The 23,010-nt window shown below is 33.3% G+C and overlaps 1 protein-coding gene across 1 annotated transcript in view; it reads right to left on the reverse strand.

Annotated features, from left to right (window-relative positions):
- Lrp1b (LDL receptor related protein 1B) overlaps window positions 1-23,010 on the reverse strand; it is a 1,466,647-nt gene that overhangs the window by 425,238 nt on the left and 1,018,399 nt on the right. Inside the window, 5 exon segments of the mRNA XM_042683428.1 lie at window positions 1,205-1,329; window positions 1,626-1,777; window positions 1,913-2,039; window positions 8,782-8,911; window positions 9,520-9,654. Coding sequence (XP_042539362.1) covers window positions 1,205-1,329; window positions 1,626-1,777; window positions 1,913-2,039; window positions 8,782-8,911; window positions 9,520-9,654 — 669 coding nt within the window.

A 23,010-nucleotide genomic window follows, 5' to 3' on the forward strand; every position in this document is an offset into this window, starting at 1 on the left:
AATACGCCTATTTTCATTCATACATATGTATATACAGACATACATTTACATATATATATACACACATATATATACACACATATATATACTTTTTTATCAATTTACTTAAATTTTGAGTGGTTTTAGCATATACCTAAGATTTCTTCATAAAGTAAAATCCTTATGAATTTATTACCACCATCTCTAGAATTATTACCCAAAGAATCTTGTAAAGAATTTTTTTTCATCATGGGGCTTGAACTCTGGGCTTGGGTGTTGTCCCTCAGCTTTTCAGCTCAAGGCTAGTACTCTACCATTTAAGCTACAGTGCCACTTCAGGTTTTCTGGTGCTTTATTGGCAATAAGAGTCTCATGGACTTTCCTGCCAGGGCTGGGTTTGAACTGCAATCTTCTGATCTCAGACTCCTGAGTAGCTAGTGTTAGTGGTATGAGCCACTGGCACCTGGCTATTTTGAATTTTTTAAATACTCAAATAACTGCATCCCAATATCAGAATACACATTTAATAAAGTAATGATTCAGGAATATTATATATTAGAAACATCATCTTCTGTAGCCATGACAACTTTTATATTAGGAAATATAAGTTGGGCTCTGTTAGCTCATGCCTGTAATCCTAGCTACTCAGGAGGCTGAGGTGTAAGAATCACACTTCAAAGCAAGCGTGAGCAAGAAAGATTCTGAGACTCTTGTCTGCAATTAAACCCCAGAAAACCAAAGTCGAGCTGTGGCTCAAACTGGTAGAGCACAAGCCTTGAGCAAAAGAATTCAGGGACAGCTGCCTAGGACTGAGTTCAAGGCCCTGGAACAGACATATAGAAAACAAAAACAAAATATAACACTTTGAATTAAGAGATAATCTTAAGCAAAATTTTTATTTTTCATCCTAATATCCTAATTAAGCTTTATTTTTATTTGTGAAAACAGTATCTTTTATCAAGATTTTTCAGCCAATACTTAAGACATGTGCCTTACATAACATGTCCATGTGTTGTGCTGTCCTAGAAAAATGATTGTATGCATGAACTTAACATTTCCTTGGGTTACTCTATGAATTTAGAAAAAAAAATGCATGGAAAAAACCCTAAGATTTGGAGGTTATGAACTCACGTAAGCATTAACTCTTAAGTGCAGCAAATGTTCTAAAGAAAGAAAAAACAATAAGATTATGTATATTAATTTATATTCCTTTAAGGATGCTGACCTTTCTCTCTTACTCGGTTAAAGATTTTGATCTCCTTCAGGTTGACTCCAAGGCCAGTTCTCATGGTTACGATTTCTGTGGCATCATTCTTGTGGCCCCTTCTCACTGACCCATTGGCATGTGCTCTGCAAAAAGTTTGAGTATACATGATCAATACTCTTTCACAAATTAAAGCCAAGCCAGGTAGTTAAGCTGAGGATAACAGATGGCCCAACAGAAGGGAAAGTAACCAACTTTAGTCTGTGATATGAAAATGCTTGAGCCTGGAATAGCAAGAGTGCTTGCCTTTTCTGTGGAAACTATACAGCTTTGTAAGATCCTTGTTGTGACCTTGCTAAGGTTTGGATAATCCTGCAAGGGCAAAGTAACTGGCACTGAAATAACATTTTGAGACTCGAATAGTTATGAAAAAATAAATTACCTGTCAGACCAGTAGATGTAAGCCCCAAAGACTGCAACTGAAAACATATCCACATTGCTCCCTGACAGCACCATTTCTCGATTCCCTCCAGTCTCAAGGTCAATTCTTTCTATCTTGTCTGTGCGAGCGTCACACCAGTATAATTTATTTTCCTAAAGATCAATCGAGAAGCAACAAGACAAGTGTTTGTTGATTGTTTTATTAAGGAAACATGGAAACATTAATAATGGAATAATGTAAGTTGACAGTTTAAGGCATTTGAAATATTTAAAATTAATGCAACAGACCTCATAGTCAATGGAGATGCCATTGGGCCATATGATCCCCAGGCTTACTAGGATAACCTTCTCGGAGCCATCTAAGCGAGCTTTCCCAATGCAGGGCACCTGTCCCCATTCAGTCCAGAACAAGAAGCTGAAATCAAATTGGCGATTTATAATCATATAAAGATAAATGCAAAAAATAATTACCAATCTTAACAACAATAATACACTAACAGAGAAACAATTCAGAAGTATAAACCATGTTTATATGAATACTTAAGTCATTTCTATTATTAAAATATTGAGCCAGCCATGCCATAGAAATCATAAGGATGAATTAAAAATTCTGTGGAATTTTCCTTTGTAATGCAAAGCAGAGAGATAGAGTTGCAAATGCGTGCCTGCATTTCTTTACATTATTATTCAATCATTTATTCATTTATTTTTTGAGACAATATTTCCAGGCTGGCCTTGAACTCCCAATCTTTCCGTTTCAGCCTGGTTAGTAGTAGGAATACAGGGGTGTGCCGCCACCATGTTAGCATTAATTTGGTACTGTTTTTCCCTCCCACTAGAGTGTCAATTAAATGAACACGGTTATTTTCTGATTGATATTACTAAAATATTTATACTAGCAGACCACTAGAAAAAATTAAAAGCATAGTTAATATTTAATTTGTGTATATACACATGAGCATTTCACAAAATTAAATTCTGTTTATTTAGGTACTCGATATATTATTGTTGTAATTTGGGTTTTTATAAATTATCTTTGATGGCATCTTAACACATATCTTCATGCAGAAAACATTATGACTTGTACAAGCACAAAAGTAAAACATAATGTCAATGAAACAATACAGAAATATTTGTTAAACGTGTCAAAAAGGAAATGTAAAAAAATCAAAAATTTAATCTATCAATTTTCACTTTTTCATTCCACAAATTTTGCATTTTATATTACAGACCAGAAATCAAATTTAAAATTTAAAGCCATTGAAAATTTTAATATATAACATAAAAAAACAGACTACAGTTTAGAAAAATGAGGTTATCAGACAACCATTCGTTCCATTCAGGCAACATTGGTTGTGTATTCCTGTGGATATTTGCATATAAACATATAAGTGATCACAATACATAAGTGATCTCATAAGAGATATGAGACTACACATAGTAAAACTAAAGAGACTCATCCTCATATTTTTGTAGTCTTGATGGAGTTAATATTTGAACATGAGCAAACTTAATCTACCTAAAATATATGTATTCTCTTTAATTACTGTTTTGATTTATTTTAACAGATTTTTTTCTGAAAATGTTATAGAAAATAAATATTTCAGAAATTTACAACAGGTAAAACTTGAGGTGTGGCTAGAAATCCAAATATATTAATCCTGAAGATTCTTCCTTTAGTATTTACAAATCCTATATATCAGAAGGGAAAATATTTTAGCCAGAAATTCAATGAGGATTTTATTGGCAAACTCTTAATAAATAAGTCATGAAAAAAATCTATACATGCATAACAGCCACGATTTTTAAAAATTTAATGCGAGTTTCAGCAAACTGGTCTTATTTAAAATAATTGAAATATTAAATGTATGGATATTATATGTAATGAACTCATTGCTAATATTAATCTGCATTCAAATACACTTAATGAGTAGTAAAATAATATACTGAGTGAATAGACATAATCAGTCCATTAACATATGACAATCGGGGTCTTTGTCATGGAAAGAAAATATTTTTAGTAACTTATTATTAGCTGTTCCTTAATAGAAAAGATACTACACAGTATTTATGCCACTTGGTGATGTGCATCATAAGGGCTTAACCAATTTTTTTCAGTATCACAATATGACTTTTCTGCTTTAGCTGCTAGTAGAAAATAATTTCTTAGCATAAAGAAAATTATTACGTTTAGTTTTTCAAAAAGAAAGTGATGTCTAAAACCAAAAAGGAAGGGAAAGTCAATGGAGGGGGGAAACTGATTTTTCAAGCTGAACTAAATTTACGCATGGCTTCTAGTTTGCATTTGGCTACATTTTAAAACTTCATGCCTCTATTGTTTGAAAGCAGGCACCATGCCCACTGTTCAAGGCACATTTATATCTTGGATACAGCTAATTGACTCCATTATGAGTCACCTTTTCCCAGGGTAATACAACTTGCCATGCTTTAACATCAAATGGAATATTAAAATGCTGTACTTTATGCCTATGATATGAATTTCAGCACTGAAATTTCTATGTAATTCTATGTGGAAATCAATTTTTGAAATATTTTATGCAGACTACGCATTGTTAGGCATTTTTCCCTGTAAAGACAAGTCAATAACCAGATGTACAAATCATAAGGGGGCCTTTACAACTAATATTTCAAAATATTGACACATACATGCTACAAATAAACATGCCTTTTAAATTGCTGTATCTATTCTTAACTGTAAACATGGAACATATTTGTGCACAAGACAATATTTAAGTGTGGATATACAGGTAAATAATAGTTACATATTATTACAAATGTAAAATATTTCTTTATTTTTGATTATAATATGTCTGTTTCATGGGCTAAAGATTAGGGAATCAAAAATATGCACTAAGATCTTGCTATTGAGTTTTTGCTGAACCGTGTGCCAATGGAGAGGTATTGAAAATCTGACCAGAAGGGAGGACTGGGCAGTGGTAAGTGGGAGAAAATGATGGAGGGGCTATCAGTGTTTTAAAAAATGTACTCATTACATTAGTTATGTAACTGTAATCCTCCTGTTTGTCACCTTTACAATTGTTGTTTTTTAAAGAAAGAAAAAAAATCTGGCCAAGAGATTCCTGGAAAGTGGAAATGACAAGATTTGAAGATTGAGAAAATATTGTAGAAACGCTAAAATTTTAGTTGCTGTTGTAACACAGAGAGAAAGAGAGAGAGAGACAGAGACAGAGAGAGACAGACAGAGACAGAGAGACAGAGAGAGAGAGGAGAGAGAGAGAAAGAGAGAGAATAAAAACAGATTAATAGAGGAAAGGAATTGATGGATAGTCAATGAAAGAAATTTTCCAGCAGAAAGTATAAATTGGTATAAAACCTGAAAAAATAAAAAATGCAAATAAAAACAACTATATTAGTTTATGACCGTTTGGAAACATCTGTGTATAGAACCTGAAAACCCAATGAATGATGAGACAGTGAGTGTAGGTCACTTCTCAAATTACTTCAAAAGTAAACATTTCTTTCTCCTGCCTTCCTATTCCATCCTATTGTTTCTCATTTATCAAGGCTCTCCCTGAACTCTCATTTTTGTCTTCTCTTTATAGTCATTTTGTGTCTCTTCCTTTGCATCATTTCCTTCTACTCTTCTATGATTATGTGGAGGGTCTGTATGAAGAAATTTTATTTTTTTCGGTCGGTCGTCCCTCAGCTCTTCAGGTCAAGGCTAGAGCTCTACCACTTGAGCCACAGCGCCACTTCCGGTTTTCTGATGGTTTGGTGAAGGTAAGAGTCTCACAGACTTTTCTGCCCAGGCTGGCTTTGAACGGTGATTCTCAGATTTCAACCGCCTGAGTAGCTAGGATTACAGATGTGAGCCACCGGTGCCCGGCTCATGTGAATATCTGAAGTCATGAGCCACCGACGCCAGCGTGTATGAAAAAATTCTGTGTGAAGAAAAATTCTCCACATTCTACTGTAGATTCAATTTATTACTCAAGATTTTGTCTGCTTCTGTGTTTGCTAGCTTCAGTTTCTAATTCTCTCTTACTATTAAATAATTTTAGTTAATATCTTCCCTTACCCATCAAATCCCAGAAAATGACACCAGAAGCAACATCATCATAATCAAAAATTCTGTCTTCTATGCTGTGCTACTCAGTGACCTCTCCTTGGAGTTACAGGTCTCAGACTGAGAATGTTTGGCTTCCCTCCATCCTACCCTCCCTCCCTCTTTCTGTCTGTCTGACTCTCTCCTCTTTCCACCACTCTCTCTGTCCCGCTCACTTGCTTTACATTTAATATATTTCCTTTGTCTCAAACATTTCCTCAATAACCAACACCATTCTGCATTTTGTCCCTAATTGCTTCTTCCTGCCCTTTTTCTTGGATGATCTCATCTACCCTCATCATTTATTGTACCGTCTTACATAATAGTTATAATTATAATACAAAACAATTATTATAATATCTAATATTATAATGCAATTAAAATCTGGTCTGAGACGTGTCTCAAGTGGTATAGCACCTGCCTAGAAGGTGAGCACTTAGTAGTGCTCTAATTTTAAGCCTGAATACTTCCAAAATGAACAAAATCTAGAATTTTGACTTGTGGTTATAGTCTTTGAATATATTCATTTTAGAGTTTAAAGGATTTAGATAAAATGAGACCAACCAATGAAGAAGAGAGCTGAAATAAAACTGAGACCCAAGGAATTCAAACATTTGGAACTCAGAGATAACAAAACAAAACAAAACCAACAAACAACAAAAAACAATAAAAGGAAGAGTAACTTGGGCTGACCAGTGAATTATAGCAATCACAAAGATTGCCACCTTGCAGATCTCTTTGAATACCAATGCTTTAAGAGGACTCTTATTAATAGAAGCAGCCTATTCATACATTGCTTGTATATTCTTTGGCCTGGGATGTTAACTCAGCTTTGAATGATAAATTATAATTTATCTAACTATGTTAAGATTATGTCTGCCATTTGACTGTTGATTAATGTAAAAACAGGCATAAAGTCACTTCAGGATAAGCAAAAATAAAGAGATTAATACTAATGTTTCCTTACTCCTAGGTAAAACTTAGCTTTATTTTTATTATCCTCTACTCCCTACTTAAATGCAGACATGCTCCCTGGTATGTGTCAATATGTTATAACGCCACTGCAAATATGAAGACAAAAAAAGATAGTAAAGATAGTGGTTAAAAATAATTAAACCAGCTTGGAAATTAATTGAATCATTATTAGCAACTATCTATTTACAGACTTACTTTGTTCATGAAAAAAATGAATAATATATTCTTTTTAATACATCTTTTGCATATTATTTTATATATTGCAAACTGGCATGCACTGGATATAGCCTTTGTACTATATTAACATACTTTATTTCCTTATACTCTACACTATCAAACTCATTTAATCGTGTGACATTTACTAAGAAAGCATAATGAGTGATAATATTGCAAAAATTGCACATAACATCCAAAAACTTGGGAATGTTGCTAGTTTTCATACACTGCTTTAGATAGTCTTTATTCTAAGTAAGTGTTGTTTACAACTATATATGTAATCTACTTTTTGTTTGACCATAATATATTCATTTTTCTTTAGTTTCAAAATCAACATTCCATTAATAAAAATGCTTTCCCCTTTAAACACTGTTGATTTATGTCACAAAATCAAGGTAAGAAATAGTTAGAGGGAATAATATAAGAGTTACCATAAAGAAAACTTCAATACTATTTTTTGGAGAAAAGTAATTATCATTCAGCTTTAACTGTTCTTTAACTGCTACTGCAAGAACCATAAGAATAGGAAAGTAAACCCCAAATCATACTTGGCTCTTCTAGAGATAGTATCTAGTGAAGAACAAAATACATTACCAGAGTAGTGAGATATAATTTCTAAAATCTTAGTATAAACTTAGTATAAAAACTTAGTACATAAGCTTGGGAATGGAGCAGAATGAAAAAAGAAACAAATATTTGAAATTCTAATAATAGTACTAGTACTTCCGAGATTGGTTGGAAAAAAAACAAAAACTAAGAGAATAATAGGTGTTAGAAGACTTGATTAAGAAGGAACAAAATAGCAATTATAGACTTTATATAAAAGATGACAGAAATTACTTGAAACATTTGACATGAGCAAATTCATATTTTAATTTAATTTTTACTCTAGTCTTTGGTGAAGTTGGAAGCTCTAGTGGGAAGTGAACACAAATGCACATGGTAATACCAGACTTACTAAGGATTTAGACAGTGAAAATCCCCAGTGGAAGAATGGTCATTGAACTATTTAGACAAAAAAAAAAAAAAAAAAAAAAAAAAAAACCACCAAAAAAACAAAAAAAATAACAACAAAAACCATCAGGACTTAGTGACAGTGGTAGGTTGAGTTCTTTCCAATACATATACATGTGAGTATAGATTGGAGTCCAATGAAACTTTTAAATGAAAATGAAAATTAGATTGGTAGATGTACTTATCTAGAACATAAAAATGAAAAAAAGTGAGGAACAATAAAAATGCTCTAATGATAAGCATGTTAGTTTGTTAACCAAATATACACAAATTGTCACTGGACTTTTGGAAATTCTGAGTAATAAGTTTGATGTTAAATGGCTGTTCACTAATTATCTGAAGAGCTCTAGGGCAAACCTTGGACAATGTGGAAAACTATCAATGCTCTTATTTGGATTTATATACACTCAGAAATCCATAATAACTCTGAGTTTTTTGCAATTTCCACTAAAATACACAGGAGCTAAATGAAAATGAACTTCTTTCTTGTGTTTTTTTTTGTTTGTTGTTTTATTTTGTTTTGTTTTTGATGCTAAGACGGGAGCTTGAATTCAGAGCTTGTGTGCTGTTCCTGAGCTTTTGTTGCTCAAGGCTAGTTCTCTCATGCTTTGAGCTGCAGATCCACTTCCAGCATTTTGTAGGGATTGCAAGAACTTCCAGAATTGGCTTCAAATAGCAATCCTCAGATCTCAACATCCTGAGTAGCTAAGATTTCCTGAGCCACTGGCACCCGGCTTTCTTTTGAGTTTTGTTTTAGATATTATAGCTAAAGAGAAATATTACTATGGTTGTCTGCACTAGTTTTATAATAAAACTTAAGCAAACACATGTAGGACTCAAATAAATTATGTGAATCCATAATTACCCTTTCTCTGGGTGCACAGCTATAGATCGTGGTTGATCCAGGCCATGGGAAATAATTACGTAACGAAAAGAGCCATTGAGTCTTGCAACTTCAATTAAGTTGAAACCATGATCTGTCCAATATATGTTACCTGGAAGAATACAGAGTGTTTATAATACAGTTGTGAGGATGAACATTGCTTATTAGTTATGGATAAAATTAAACTTCTGAGTATTCACATAACTACCAATAAATAGTCTACTCCCTACATACTTTGTTGTATACTCTCTAATCAGGAAGTTGTAAATTTTGAAAATGTTCAAGAGCTACCAAGATTAATCTCATATATTTCTAGCCAAACCCACATTATTGTACATTCATATATTAAAAATAGGATTAAATTTCTCTTCAAAAATTAATATGCCAAAAATAAGTTGAAACGTCTGTCCTCAACTGAAGAGATCCTTTATAACTTCATACTGACAGCAGCCAAAAGAAAACTTCTAACATTTTGTTTACCTGCTTTACGGATCTCTCAGGAGAGTGAGGCAAAGTTAACACTACATCATCTACTTCCACATAAAAACACATATCGAAAGGCTCAAAAGCATTAGAAAGAGTAGCACCAAAAGAAAAAGTGACTATTTACCCCGTTGGCTAGAAATTTTAAAAACTTGTTAGAAGTCAGAGCCAGAATTTTTATAAAGCTGACTGAACCTCTAACAAAATAGATGTGAAGCGAAAAAGAGAAAAGTTTACCAGCAATCCAGTCAATTGCTATCCCTTCCACTCTTCCCAAGCCATTTGTAATGATATCTTCTTTCCAAGTCTGATCTCTTTTAGTTCGACTGATTTTATTGAAGCCCATGTCAGTCCAATAGATGGTATCATTTTCTATGGATAAGACATTGAAAGCACACAAACATACTTATATAAGGTATCAAGAGGTATTTTGAAATCATGTAGCATTAGTATTTGGGAATTACTGTTCTGGATATGTAAAAGTGTTATTATTTTTTCAGGATCATTTCCTAGTATAAATAGAAACAAAGACATTAAAAGAATATGGAAGTTATATTTTAGGCAAAAGTTTTTTGTGTATGAGCTTAATTGGATCCACACACAAAAATCACATTCATACACAAAGTGGAAATTATATAGAAATGCACTCCATATGGTAATAGTAGTATTTTTCATGGTCATATTAAAGGGAATTTATTCTATTAGTGTTTTCTGTATTTTCAAATTTCTCTATAATAAATATGAATTTTTGTGTGTGTGGGCTGGCATGACACTCAAACTCACTTTTGAATTCCCTTTGATTTTTTGTTTCATTGTATAGGCTGGCTATGAAGTCTAGCAACATTGTTATGCATGTTAGTGTAATAGATATGCTTCTATGATAAATTCTTTACTCATACATATTTACATAATGATTAGTGATTTCTTAGTATTATAATGACATCTTTGTTTTCAGATTTATTGTCACGTATACATGGTAATATAATATATATGAATTGCCATTTTCAATTTTACATACTACAATCCTTGTACACAAAGTAGACTGACTCAGGTTCTTTTCCACAATTACTAGGAAAGAATGGTGATTGGTTGGCTTGACTAGACATTTTCTGCTTCCTGGTCAAGTCAACTGTGGCCAGGAAGTTACTACAGTCCTGCAATCACTCTGCAATTGTGTAATGACCAGAGAAGCCAATCATGTCTACCATCTCCTATGGCCAAGACTCTCACAGAAAACTCACTATAGGAAAAGCTCTGTTCATTTTGTTGGTCGTGGGTCTTGAACTCTGGGTTTGGGTGCTGTTCCTGTGCTCTTCAGCTCTAGGCAAGCATTCTACCGCTTGAGCCACAGTGCCACTTCTGGTTTTCTAGTGGTTTATTGGACTTTCCTGCCCGGGCTGGCTTTGAACAGTGATCCTCAGATCTCAGCCTCCTGAGTAGCATTACAGGCATGAGCCACCAACACCTGGTTTGTTCTTAGCACTTTTTATAGTCTGAGATTATGATTCTAAGCAGTCTGTCTTCAGCTCTCTGTCGTCTTTATATTGCCTGTCTTTAGGCAAATTATTTTTAAAAGAACATCTCTGGAGATGTTAACATTTTTTTCTTTACATTTTCCTATTCATTTTAATAAAATAAGTCTTTATCCCCCTTGAAATGGAAGCCTTGATATCAAACTATGCTTTTGTTTGTTTGAGGGCCCTTATTTAGCTTTTCCACTCAAGACTGGCCTGATATCATTTGAGTCACACCTCCCCTTCTGTCTTCTTGCTAGTTAATTGAAAATAAGAATTTCACATTTGTCTGCCTGAGCAGAGATCCTCAGATCTCAGCCTTTAGAGAAGTTAAGATCATAGGCAAGAGCCATTGACACCCAGCTACAATATGATATTTTAGAGACACTTTTTTCTTCTATTCCTATGTCTCATTCCTCTAAATATAAAAGTAGTACCAATGGAGGCAATCAACTCAGCAATACTGCAAAGTACAGAGACAATGAAAAGACACATAAAGGTATTTCAATATTATGAAGAATATTTTTTAAAAGTTTCTGAAACTTCTTTTTTTAATTCTTATTTATTTATTTATAGCTATTGTGAGAATACCGTACAGAGGAATTACAAATACATGGCAAGGTAATGAGTACATTTCTTATCAAGCATTGTTCCCTTCTCTTTGTTTCCCCTTCCCATCCCTTCCCATACTCCTCCCCTCCCTCCACCCTATCCACATAACGACTTATACATCTCATTGTTGCAATGGGTCCACCTGTATCCCTAGTTAAACGATTTGTTTTTTCCCTTCCCCTCCACAAATTATACCAACATCAAATATAGTGAAAGCATGGGTTATACCATGGGGGAGAGACATACAAAGAAACAAAGAAATCGTCTTATAAATATGTTAGAAAGAATTGCATGAAAGGAAAAAAACAAAAAAAAACATTTGAATACTTATCTTGGGGTTCATTCCCCTAACATCAACTTATCTGACCTTTTCTGCTTGACTCAAACATATATTAGTTATTGCAAATAAGGAAAACCATGGGACTTATGTTTCTTTGGGCCTGGCTTACTTCACTTAACATAATTTTTTCCAAGTCTTTCCATTTTCTAACAAATGGGGTGATGTCATTCCTTCTGATGGAGGCATAGAATTCCATTGTGTATATACACCACATTTCTGTGGAGTTACAGTTGTATAAGTAAGGTCATGAGTATATTTCTTTCTTTGTCAGTCATAGAGCTTGAACTCTGGGCCTGAGCACTGCCATGAGCTCTTCAGCTCAAGGAAGCAGTCTACCATTTGAGCCACAGTGCCACTTCCGGTTTTCGGGTGGTTTATTGGAGGTAAGAGTTTCACACACTTTCCTGTCTGGGTTGGGTTTGAACCACAATCCTCAGATATCAGCCTCTTAAGTAGCTAGGAATACAGGCCTGATCCACCAGTGACTGGCATGAGTACATTTCTTTTTGAAAGGTGTTATTTCTCCCCCTTATTTTCTCCATTCCCCCCACTCTCCTTCCCTGATAAATTGTAAATTTAATTTCCGACACAGTATCTAGTGAGTTTCACTGTTGCTTTGGTTCACACTTTGTCCCAACTTTTCTGTTACTCCTCTCCCTTCCCCAAATTAGATAAACTTATATACAAGAAAAAGTTACATAAATCAAAATCAGTGACAACAGGGAATAAAACAAAGGGGTTGGAGGAGGAAGAAAAAAAAATAACTGCAAACAATATACTAACAAAGAATTCCATTTCTTAATGTTCATTTGATACCCATAATTTTATATGGTCTTATGCACATAGCTATTGAGCTATTGTGATCCTTTGCTAAGAATATTCTAGCCATATTACAAATGAAGGTGACCAGGATCTTGTGTTCCTTTGGGTTTGGCTTACTTCATTTAGCATATTTTTCCCAAGTTTTTTCCATTTCCATATGAATGGGGCCATGCTGTTCTTTCTGATAGAAGCATAGGATTCCATTGTGTGTGTGTGTGTGTGTGTATGTGTGTGTATCACATTCTCCTTATGCATTCATCTACTGATGGACATCTGGGTTGGCTCGATATCTTAGCGAGGAACGTTGTTGTACTGATAGCTTTAGTGTGGCCTTGTTTGTGATCATTTGGATAAATGCCCAGGATATAGATATAGAACTCCAAGATACAGAAATAGGAGGATTTTTTGTTATTGTTGTTGTTTTTATGTACTGTGTGAAATTATTTCTTTTTTTTTTCATTTTTCCCCTTTGATGTATCTCCCATTGTCACTGCTTTTGGTTTTAGTACCCTATGTCTTGTATATATATTTACCTGATTTGGGGAAGGGAAAGGGAATAACAAAAAGGTGAGACAAAGGACAAAGGGTGAACAAATGCAACAGTGATACTCACAAGACACTATGTTGGAAGTGAACATTATAAATTGGGGAGAGGGGAGTAGTGGGGGGAAGAAAAGTAGCAGAAAATGAGGGAAGGGGTAATACTCTTCAACAAGATACTTTGTCATTACCTTACTTATGGAACTGTAACCCCTCTGTATATCACCTTGATAATAAAATAAAATAATAAAAAATTTTAAGAAAGAAAGAAAACTACAGTTATATCCTTACACATCACCCTTCACCAGAATCAATTCTAAATGGATCAAAGACTTCAATGTAAGACTAAATACCCTGAAAATATGACAGGCAGGGATAAGGGAAACACTAGGGCTCTTTTACACAGTTCAGAACTTCCTAAGTAAAGATCCAGAGAAGTTTCTCATTAAGTCTTTAGCCCACTTAATAGAGGATTTGTTGTTGGGGGATTTAATTTTTTGAGTTCCAGGGATATTTTAGATATGAGACCCTTGTCCATTGTAGGTCTAGTGAAGATCTTCTCCCAAATCTGTGTGCTTTCTATTGATCTTGCTAGCTATGTCCTTTGCCATGCAGAAGCTCTGCAGTTTCATGCAATCTCATTTGTCCAACCTTTCTTTGATTTGTTGTGTTTCTGGGTCTTTATTAAAAAACATTTTGGCCTATGCCATGGAGCCCTAGAGTTTCTCCTATTCCTTCCCATAATGGGTCGTTTTTAGTTCAAGGTCTTTCATCCATTTGGAGTTGATTCTGGTGCAGGGTTATATATAAGGATCTAGCTTTAACCAGTTTTCCAGCATCATTTACTGAAGAGGCTATCTTTCTTCCATTCTATTTTTTTAGCTCTCTTATCAAAGATTAGTTGTCTATAAGCCTGTGGGTTCATTTCTAGGTCTTCAGTTCTATTCCATTGGTCCTCAGGTCTGTTCTTGTGCTAGTACCAAGCTGTTTTGATTACTATGGCTTTGTAGTAGAGTTCATATGGCCATATAAGATGATACAAAGTGAAATGACCCCCCAAGATAGGGACACAAGTGGTTTTATCTTTATTACTGTTGTTTTTAATGCATTAATAATGTACCATAGGATTTTTTTGTTTCTTTTGTTTGCTCTTCCTCCATAGTATAACACCTGTTTTCACTGTGTTTGATTGTGGTGCTCTGCATCTTGAATATATATATTTCTAATTTGAGGAGCAAAGAGAAATGGGGGACAGGAAGGATTGTGTGTGGGGGGCAGGGGGCGGATGGGAAGGGATGAGAAGGAGAAACAAAGGAGGAGGCTACAAGCTTGATAAGAAATGTACTCATTATCTTGCCCTTGTAATTGTAACCCCTCTGTACAGTATTTTCACACACACACACACAAAAAAAAAAAAACGCAGAAATAAGGATACAGGTTGACCATGAAATGCACAAGATACTATGTTGAAAATGAACTTTACAAATTGTGGGGAGCGGAGGGGAGGAATTGCGGAGGTGGAGAGGGAAGGGATGGTAGAGGAAAAACAAAGGAAGAGGTAACAATGCTCGATATGAAATGTACTCATTACCCTACTCATGGAACTATAACCCCTCTGTACAATATTTTTAAATAAAAGTATATACAAAAAATCTAGAAACAACAAATGGAAGGAAGGCTAGATAAAGGGATTTCATTAAATGGCTTTGTATCTACATAACAAAGAACATAGCTAGCAAGATAACTAGTAAGCCTACAGACTGGGCAAGATCTCCATTAGCTATCAGACAAGGTTTTCATATCTAAAATATACTTAGAGCTCAAAAAATTAAATCCCCTCAAAACAAATCTTCAAAGAAATGTCAAGAGTATATTAAGCCAAGTGCTCCAGGATCATATCTGTAATCATATCTGAGCATCACAGTTTAAAGCCAGTCTGAGCAAGAAATCCATGAGATTCTTATCTCTAGTTAACCACCAGCAAACCAGGCAGTAGAGTTTTGGTTGAAAGTGGTAGACTGCTAGCCTTGAGCCAAAGAACTCAGGGATAGCTCTCAGACCCTGAGTTCAAGCCTCACAAAGGACCAAAAAGAAAGAAGAGATTCTCTTAAGTATAAGTGTTAGCCCAGAAGCCTCCTCTCTCATAGTTTGGCATGCTCTTTGCCTAGGCAACACTAGGTTCATGTAGTAAAAACAGTAAATGATTAACCCCACTAGCCTTTCCCTGAGAGAGCTCTCCTTTAAACCTCATAGCTCATATGGGTCACCTGAGAGGGCACTTCTTTGGGGTAGCTATGACCATATAAGGCAGCGAGATTCCCCAAATCTTGGAGGTTATAAAGATCACCTGAAACAATAGCTGGCACTTCTTTTCACTCCTCTCTTGTGAGAATTGTCTTGCTGGTCCCTTTACAGGCAATAAACCTTTTCTTTGTTCTTTGTACCTGGATGTCTGCATGGTTTTCTGGCAAAGTCTAAAATACTCTAACAGTAATATCATTCAAAAATTCATGTAATTTGGCAATGCCTTATTATTCAATTATTCCTTTTTAAAGTACTAAAAGAACAGACTGTAACTCCTGTATTATTTTTCAAATTCTCATTTTACAAATAGGCTTCAGAATACTTGAAAAATTACCCTTTGTTATAACTGAGCATTTAAATAACAATCTTTTTAAAATACTTGAATGAAAACTTTGTCTACAGTCTATAAATAAAATATTGTAAGTGCATGTGTATGCATAAACAGTGGCAATTATAGACCAATGGTTTATAAATACAGCTATAAGAAAGGCACTGGGGACCAATCATTAAACAATAAATTTGCTACTAACTAAGAAAGTTTTTGTGTTGTGATCTCCACAACCATTTAAAATACAAATCCTTTAAGAGAAATAAAATTTTCTTCTGACACATTGACAGACTATGGATATAAAGAAAGTGTAATTAGTATAATGAAGCCATTTATCAATAGATTTAAGAGATCTGTTTTCAATGAAATATGTTCTGAATAATTCAACATGTTTGGGAAAATACTAAATCATGTGTTCTCAACAATAATTAAATGGGTTACACATAATGGCAGGAAGTAGAAAAGACCTATCATATATGTATCTTGAAAGCAAAAATCTGATTTTATAACTAATTCACATGGTTTTCACCATTTAAGTGGGGATTCATCAGTTGAAGGAAGCAATATCTTACATAAATATTAAGTAATTTTTCCGAACATTAGGCTCTATATTCAATTGCCTATTGATTCTCTACTGTGGATAAAGCCATCTTAAGATACAAAGGACAAAATGAATTGCTACTAGGAACGTGTTCTTTTTGAAATCTGAATGGTATATCTCCTTCCAAAGGTAGTCTTTCAAATGTCATTTCCAGCATAAAGCTCTCAATTGGACTTCTCTCCATTATTTTAGCGATTACATTGATTCTTCCTGCTGCTTAATTTGGCTTTCTCATACAGAAATACCATAAAGTATGTACACATTTTGAACCATCAGATTTGCATCGTTTTTTTCTTATTATATCATAATTTCTATAAACATGCCTGTGTAGTTGTTGTGTAGATAAATCACTGCTAAATGCATTTCTACAGGTTGAAATGTGGAGTCCTTTGACAGACACTGTCAATAACTTAGGACTATATGATGTGTTAATTATTTATCTCAAAGAATTCTTCCCAATTAAGAATCTTGAGTTCAGATTTTCTTTGGCTATTGTTGTTCTCTACCATACTCTTCTTATGTGCCTGATTCAACCATGAAGACTTGTTAGCACAGTGAACAAAATACTTCTAATGGTTATTTTAACCCTGGAACTGATTCAACAAGTTTATCTACTTTGGCTGACAGTGTTTGCTTGCCAAACAGGAAAACAGCTATCTTCAAATAAACAATGAATTAAAATATATTGCTAATAAACAATAGCCTCTTCCCTAATAGCCAGAATTCTCAACATCACTATCCTCATCCTCATCATCCTCATCCTCATCCTCATCCTCATCTTCATCATCATCATCATCATCAGTTTGATATTTGGGAGACATACTTTCCCCAAACATTCTGCCTAATGATATTGTACAAAATTTGTAGAAATCAAGAATCATTAGTACACAGTTCTGGTATCAATTTTTAGAGCTTTCATGTGTCATTTTATAAAACATAATTATATATAAAATATAATAAATTGTTAAAGAGTTCTCTGTAAAAAGAACACTAAAATTAAATATTTTGTTTACTCTAATATATATTTTCAATTATTTTATTCCAATCTTATTATTTCATATATTTAAAATATAGACAATCATGCTCAGATTCATTAGTGTATATTATCTTATGAGAAATTTTATAAAATATACTCAGGTTTGTTAGTAGTAAACTTCAGGCTTGTTTTCTGTAGGGTACTTTTTAATCTATGCATATCATACAAGTGTCAAGTAATGTATTTATTATGTTATAGAGGAAACTTAGAGTTTGGTTATTGTTGGAGATTCAATCTCTGTTGTTACATATTTTTTTGTTGTTACATATTTTTAAAGCTATGATTATATAAAATAAAGACAAGCCTATAGCACTGATACATCCTCTGAACCCACACTATAATTTGTATTGCTGAGATGAGGAAAAAGTCACATCTGTCACCCTATAACCCTCCACCTAGCAACATTTTTTCTTGGACTTTATTTTCTACCACCTTCAGATGGCCTTGCTGCAAATACTTTTCCCCATTCACTGCCAGATATTTAAGCATTCTTCATAATTTTATTGTCACTCATTAGCAGTGACCTTAAAAGATAGGCCTAGAAATATAATTGTCATCACATTTACAAAGGCTGCCTTAGGCCCTGCAATCTATTAATTCCTCTGGCTTATCTAAGATAACAGTTTCTCATCTTTTTTTTTCTCATTTTAAAATGTTGACAGACAAGACAGCTACCTCAAATGCAAACCCCCTTCTTCTGTCCTTTCAGAAATCACCTTTTCTAATATAGTTTTGGAAATAGGAACCTTCTTCATGTCACTCCTATATTTTTCAATCATTATGCTATGCAATATGATATTCTGTTCTGTGTAGTTTAACCCTGATACTTAGAACAGTCCTTTCCTTAATCTATTCTGGACTTGTCCACACACATCAACATGTTCAGTACTATTCATATAAACATGAACTACAAACTGTCAAGTAGAATTGATGGAATCATGCATCAGGAATATTTATTTTAACATAAACATCTAAAGCTAAATTTGCACAGTTGATCTTTATTCTGTGAAGTGCATTATCAACATCTATCACTGGATTTTTATTGGCAATTTGATATGAAGTCCAAGTCTTATAACAGATCTATGATTTCTTTCCTTGTCCTGCCCATCTAAGGATTATCACATCTTCACTTTTCTCTAGTAGAGTGTCCTCAATGTAGGCAACAGTTCTGTTTTTTTATATTGTAATTTCAGATATTAGTAAATAGAGGTTAAATAGATGCATAAGGGATTTTAAAAAGTAGCGATCATATTTTAAGTCTCAAACACTATACAGATTTTGTGTTACTAGCTAGCCTCACAAAAATGAACTTTATTTAAAAAGAACCATGACATTCTGAAGGCAGTTTCAATTATGAAATGCTCTCGGCCTTTTTTGCCTGTTATAATCACAGACTGTTGTTTTAGATTCATTACTGAAGAAATGTTCAAGGACAGAAGAGGTTGAACAGTCTTCTATGAAAGAAAATCCAATTTGGAGCTATCTTTCTTGCCCAGTTAAAAAACAATCCTTAAACATTTTTAAATATTTAAAAAATATCATCAGCTAATTCTATTATAGTATAAACTCTATACCTCTTAAAAACCACTGTTCTTCAATTTATTCTGGGACCAAGACAAATATAAGGAAGCTCCCTGGGAGATTACTTTGTTTTGATACTTTTCTATTAACCCTATGCTGTCCTATGTGTAACATATGCCTTTTTGAACTATGTATGTGCCTTGTTCTCTATATATACATTCTTTGAAGAAAAAATTTCCTTAAAAACTACATATTGTGATCTTTGAAGTTGAATTTATTTCTCTTTTTGCATTAGGAATTAAAAATAAAAATTATAAATATACTAAAATGTCTAGCAAATACATAGAATTATTAAATGGTGTTATCACTGCCAGTGTAATCTTGTTTTTATTCCTTCCTTAATTTTATCTTAGTACTAATTTTTAACATCTTAATATTTTATTTTATTATACTTGTGTCATTTTGGAAAGCCATTTAAATATGGCTTAAGAAAAGATTATCTTATTAAACATATCAAGTAACATGAGATAGACAATAGAAAGAAGGAAATGGTTAGAATTGAAAAGAAAATCTAGCCGGGCACTTGTGGCTTATGCTTATAGCCCCAGCTACTCAGGAGACTGAGATCTGAGGATGGTGGTTTGTAGACAGCCTGGGCAAAAAGTCCCTGTGAGACACTTATCTCCAATTAATCATTCAAAAACTGAAAGTGGTGCTTTGGTTCACACATAAGCTCAGGGACATCACCTAGGCTCTGAGTTCAAACCCCAGGACCTGAAAACAAAAGTAAAATAAGGAATGAAAAAGAAAGAAAAACTAAGAATGAAAATAGTATGATGACTTTATTTTTGTATTCCTTATGTGTTAAAAAAAGATGTATGTATTTTAATGTACTAAATTTTGATGTTCATATTTTAATAAAATATATCTTGAATGAGCACATAAAGGAAAAATGTGTTAAGTATACGTTTGATTTATCTAGTACATAATTAAAATAAAAAAATAAATTCGTACAACTGACGTAGCCATCACATTGAATTTATTTATAGTGTGTAATACAGGACAGACTATAGATCATGAAGAAGACTTAACAGAGGAAGAGAAGTCTGTTGATAACTAAATGCATGGTAGTAATTGGATTAGAAAAGATGCGCAAAATAACTCACTAAAACTTACTTCCATAAAGAATCACTTTACTAAAGGTAGTAAATTTTCAAATAGAAAGAAAAACAACACAATCATTCTGAGCATAACATTGAACATTAAATTGTGATGACAAACAGCTCATCATCCATCCAATGTCTAGATTCAGATATTAATTAAGTTTTGCTTGATAGTCTTTCTAAATTTTAAATCATTTCTTCAAACATTCTTTAAGTTAATAAAGACTCAAGTTTTCAATATTCCTTATTACAAGAGACTCAGTAATTCAGTGCTAAAGGATTGCAATTGTTTCTTTCATCTTGAGAAAGGCAAATCAATATACACACTAATGGGCAATTATCTTACAGCAACAAATCACTAAGAACTCCATCTTTGTGAGTAAATAAAATAAAATCTGCAGACTTCAAAGGTTTTAGCTATCTTAATCTCCTTAAGGTACAATGTTATGGGAGCTTAGATAATGTACATTCTCTTTTAGATATTCTTTTATCAAATAAAGAATAAAAACCTATCTGGCTTTTCTGTCTTGAAAGGATTTGCATTAAATGTCCTTATTATAACAAAAATCCACTTTCAGATTTTAAACCACTTCCATCTATGGTAGCCAATAGAATCTTCTACATTTTTCTAAAGCACTAATTTTCTTTTAATTGAAATGGGAACTTGTAAAAATATAATAAAATTATTATAATAAACTTTTATGAATAAAGTTAATTTTTATTCATTCAGCTCTTACATGGCTAATTCTGTGACATTTAGGTCATACACGAAACCTGAAATGCATTGTTATTTTCTCATCTTCTTTAGATTAGAAGAGGACTAAAAGTGGATCCACAGAAATATTGTTTTAATATAATATATTTTAGTATTTATTATTAACAAATTTAATATTTTTACATAATTGCAGCAATGCATACCATAGACATATGCTCAGAGGATACTTATACACACATTTCTTCAGGAAATGATCAACTCTTTCCTGAAAACCTATATTTGGAGTTTTGAGACAAGGAAAATTACAAATCATCTCCAAAAGCTTACTTTCATTGTGATCTTAAATTAAGATCTCAGATACAAAATGCATAAGAAAATGATAGCTTTCTCAGAAAACATGCATGCATAATTTTAGATCAACAGTCATTATTAAACCATGATACATAAAACCCTTAATTAAGAGCTTTACTGATGAGAAGAGTATCACAATGATTGAAGGTTGAGACATTGAGTTCTGGTGTCTGGAGTTAATAATCAGCAACATAATAGCTCTAAAACATTTGCAAACTACATAGTCTTTCTGAAGTTCCCTAACAGATGAACTGTGAAAAATGAATTAGTGTAAGTATTATCTTGGTTAGAGCACTTAATGCCTGGCATGAGTAATAAATAAACAATTATTTTACATAAAAATACATGGTGTACAAATAAATTAGGGCATGGTGGCACCTGCCTATAATTCAAGCTAATGTAGAGTCAGGGATCTATATCTGGGTCATGGTCAGCCATGGCAAAAATTCAACCAACATATGTAACTTTGGTGCATGTCTATTATCAAAGCTACATGGGAGACTGCCCACAGTTTTGGGCTAGCTTAGCCTATGACAAGAAAAAAAAATTCAAATTCGTACTCAGCGGAAGACTGTGAGCATAATAATGGATGTTGATCATCCTAGCTATGATAGGAGAAATACAATAGAATGATTCTTGACTAAGTAACCCCCCCCCCCAGACAAAAATGTGATCCTATCTCAAATTATCTAGTGCCAAAAAGGGCTGGAGGCTTGGCTCTGAAAGAGTGCCTGACTTGAATTTAACTTCACTCCTGAAACAAAAGTATAAATAACAAAATCAAGGCTATTTTTACAGGTGATATTATTATACCATTTGAAATTTCAATGTCTCTTTATAAATTAAATATTAAGGGGAAATATGATTTTGGTATTTCCTTCCAAAAACAAACATATTTAAATTTAATCTCTCCATAGGATACGAGTGCACAATAATTTCCTAAAATAAATCAAAATAAAGGCATTGGAGATATTTCAACTTGCTATCCCTGTCTTTTCAACTATAATTTAACATGAATTTAGAGGCAGAGCAGCATCTAATATTTTTACCAAAGTGAATTTTCTGCTGTTAAAAACTTCTACCTTCACAAGAAATCTACTCTGAATATTATTTGCAATTTTTCATGTTTATCAGCATAGGTCAAAAAATTCACTCAGTTTTAAGATAAGAAATAGTTTTTGTTATACTATCAAAAATTAATAAAATATATCTGTATACACATAGATATATATGAACACACACACACATACATATATATATATATATATATATATATATATATATATATATAACAGATGAATCAGATAATCTGAATCAGAATTCTAATAGTATTTTCTCATTTGTTTTTAGTCTTATTGAAGCGAACCTAGTAAACTTAATAATAAAAGTAGTATATAAACCTGCTTGTTTGGAGCCTTCATTAAAAACAACAACAACAACAATGCATTTTTGTGCTAAAAGCTTCAAGAATCATCAAGCATTAATCCTTTCTGTCAAGGATTAAATGTACTATGGAGGATACAAAATTGCCTAAGTAACCTTCTTCCAGATCCTCAGAGTATGAACAAACCCTTTGTACGTTGTTTTCTACCTACATGTTAACTTGAAGAAGATCTATAATCTCTTCCAGGTTAACAAATTAGAGTTCAGTTCAAGATCATAAACAGTGTGTATATAAAAGTTTGAAGGACATTTGACCAAGGATGACTACATCTTTGCCATGAAAGATTTCCAATTCAACAAGTCAGAAGGTGAACCTCTCAGAACTGTACTAAACCTGCCCACTATCTGACTTTCCTCAGCTGATAGGACAAACTCCATCTATCATGTGAACTACATAACTGAAAGTATCATTGATTCTGCTTCATTACTCACCTCACC

This window comes from Dipodomys spectabilis, unplaced genomic scaffold, assembly GCF_019054845.1.
Source record: "Dipodomys spectabilis isolate Male_0828 unplaced genomic scaffold, ASM1905484v1 ptg000081l, whole genome shotgun sequence".
Taxonomy (NCBI): domain Eukaryota; kingdom Metazoa; phylum Chordata; class Mammalia; order Rodentia; family Heteromyidae; genus Dipodomys; species Dipodomys spectabilis.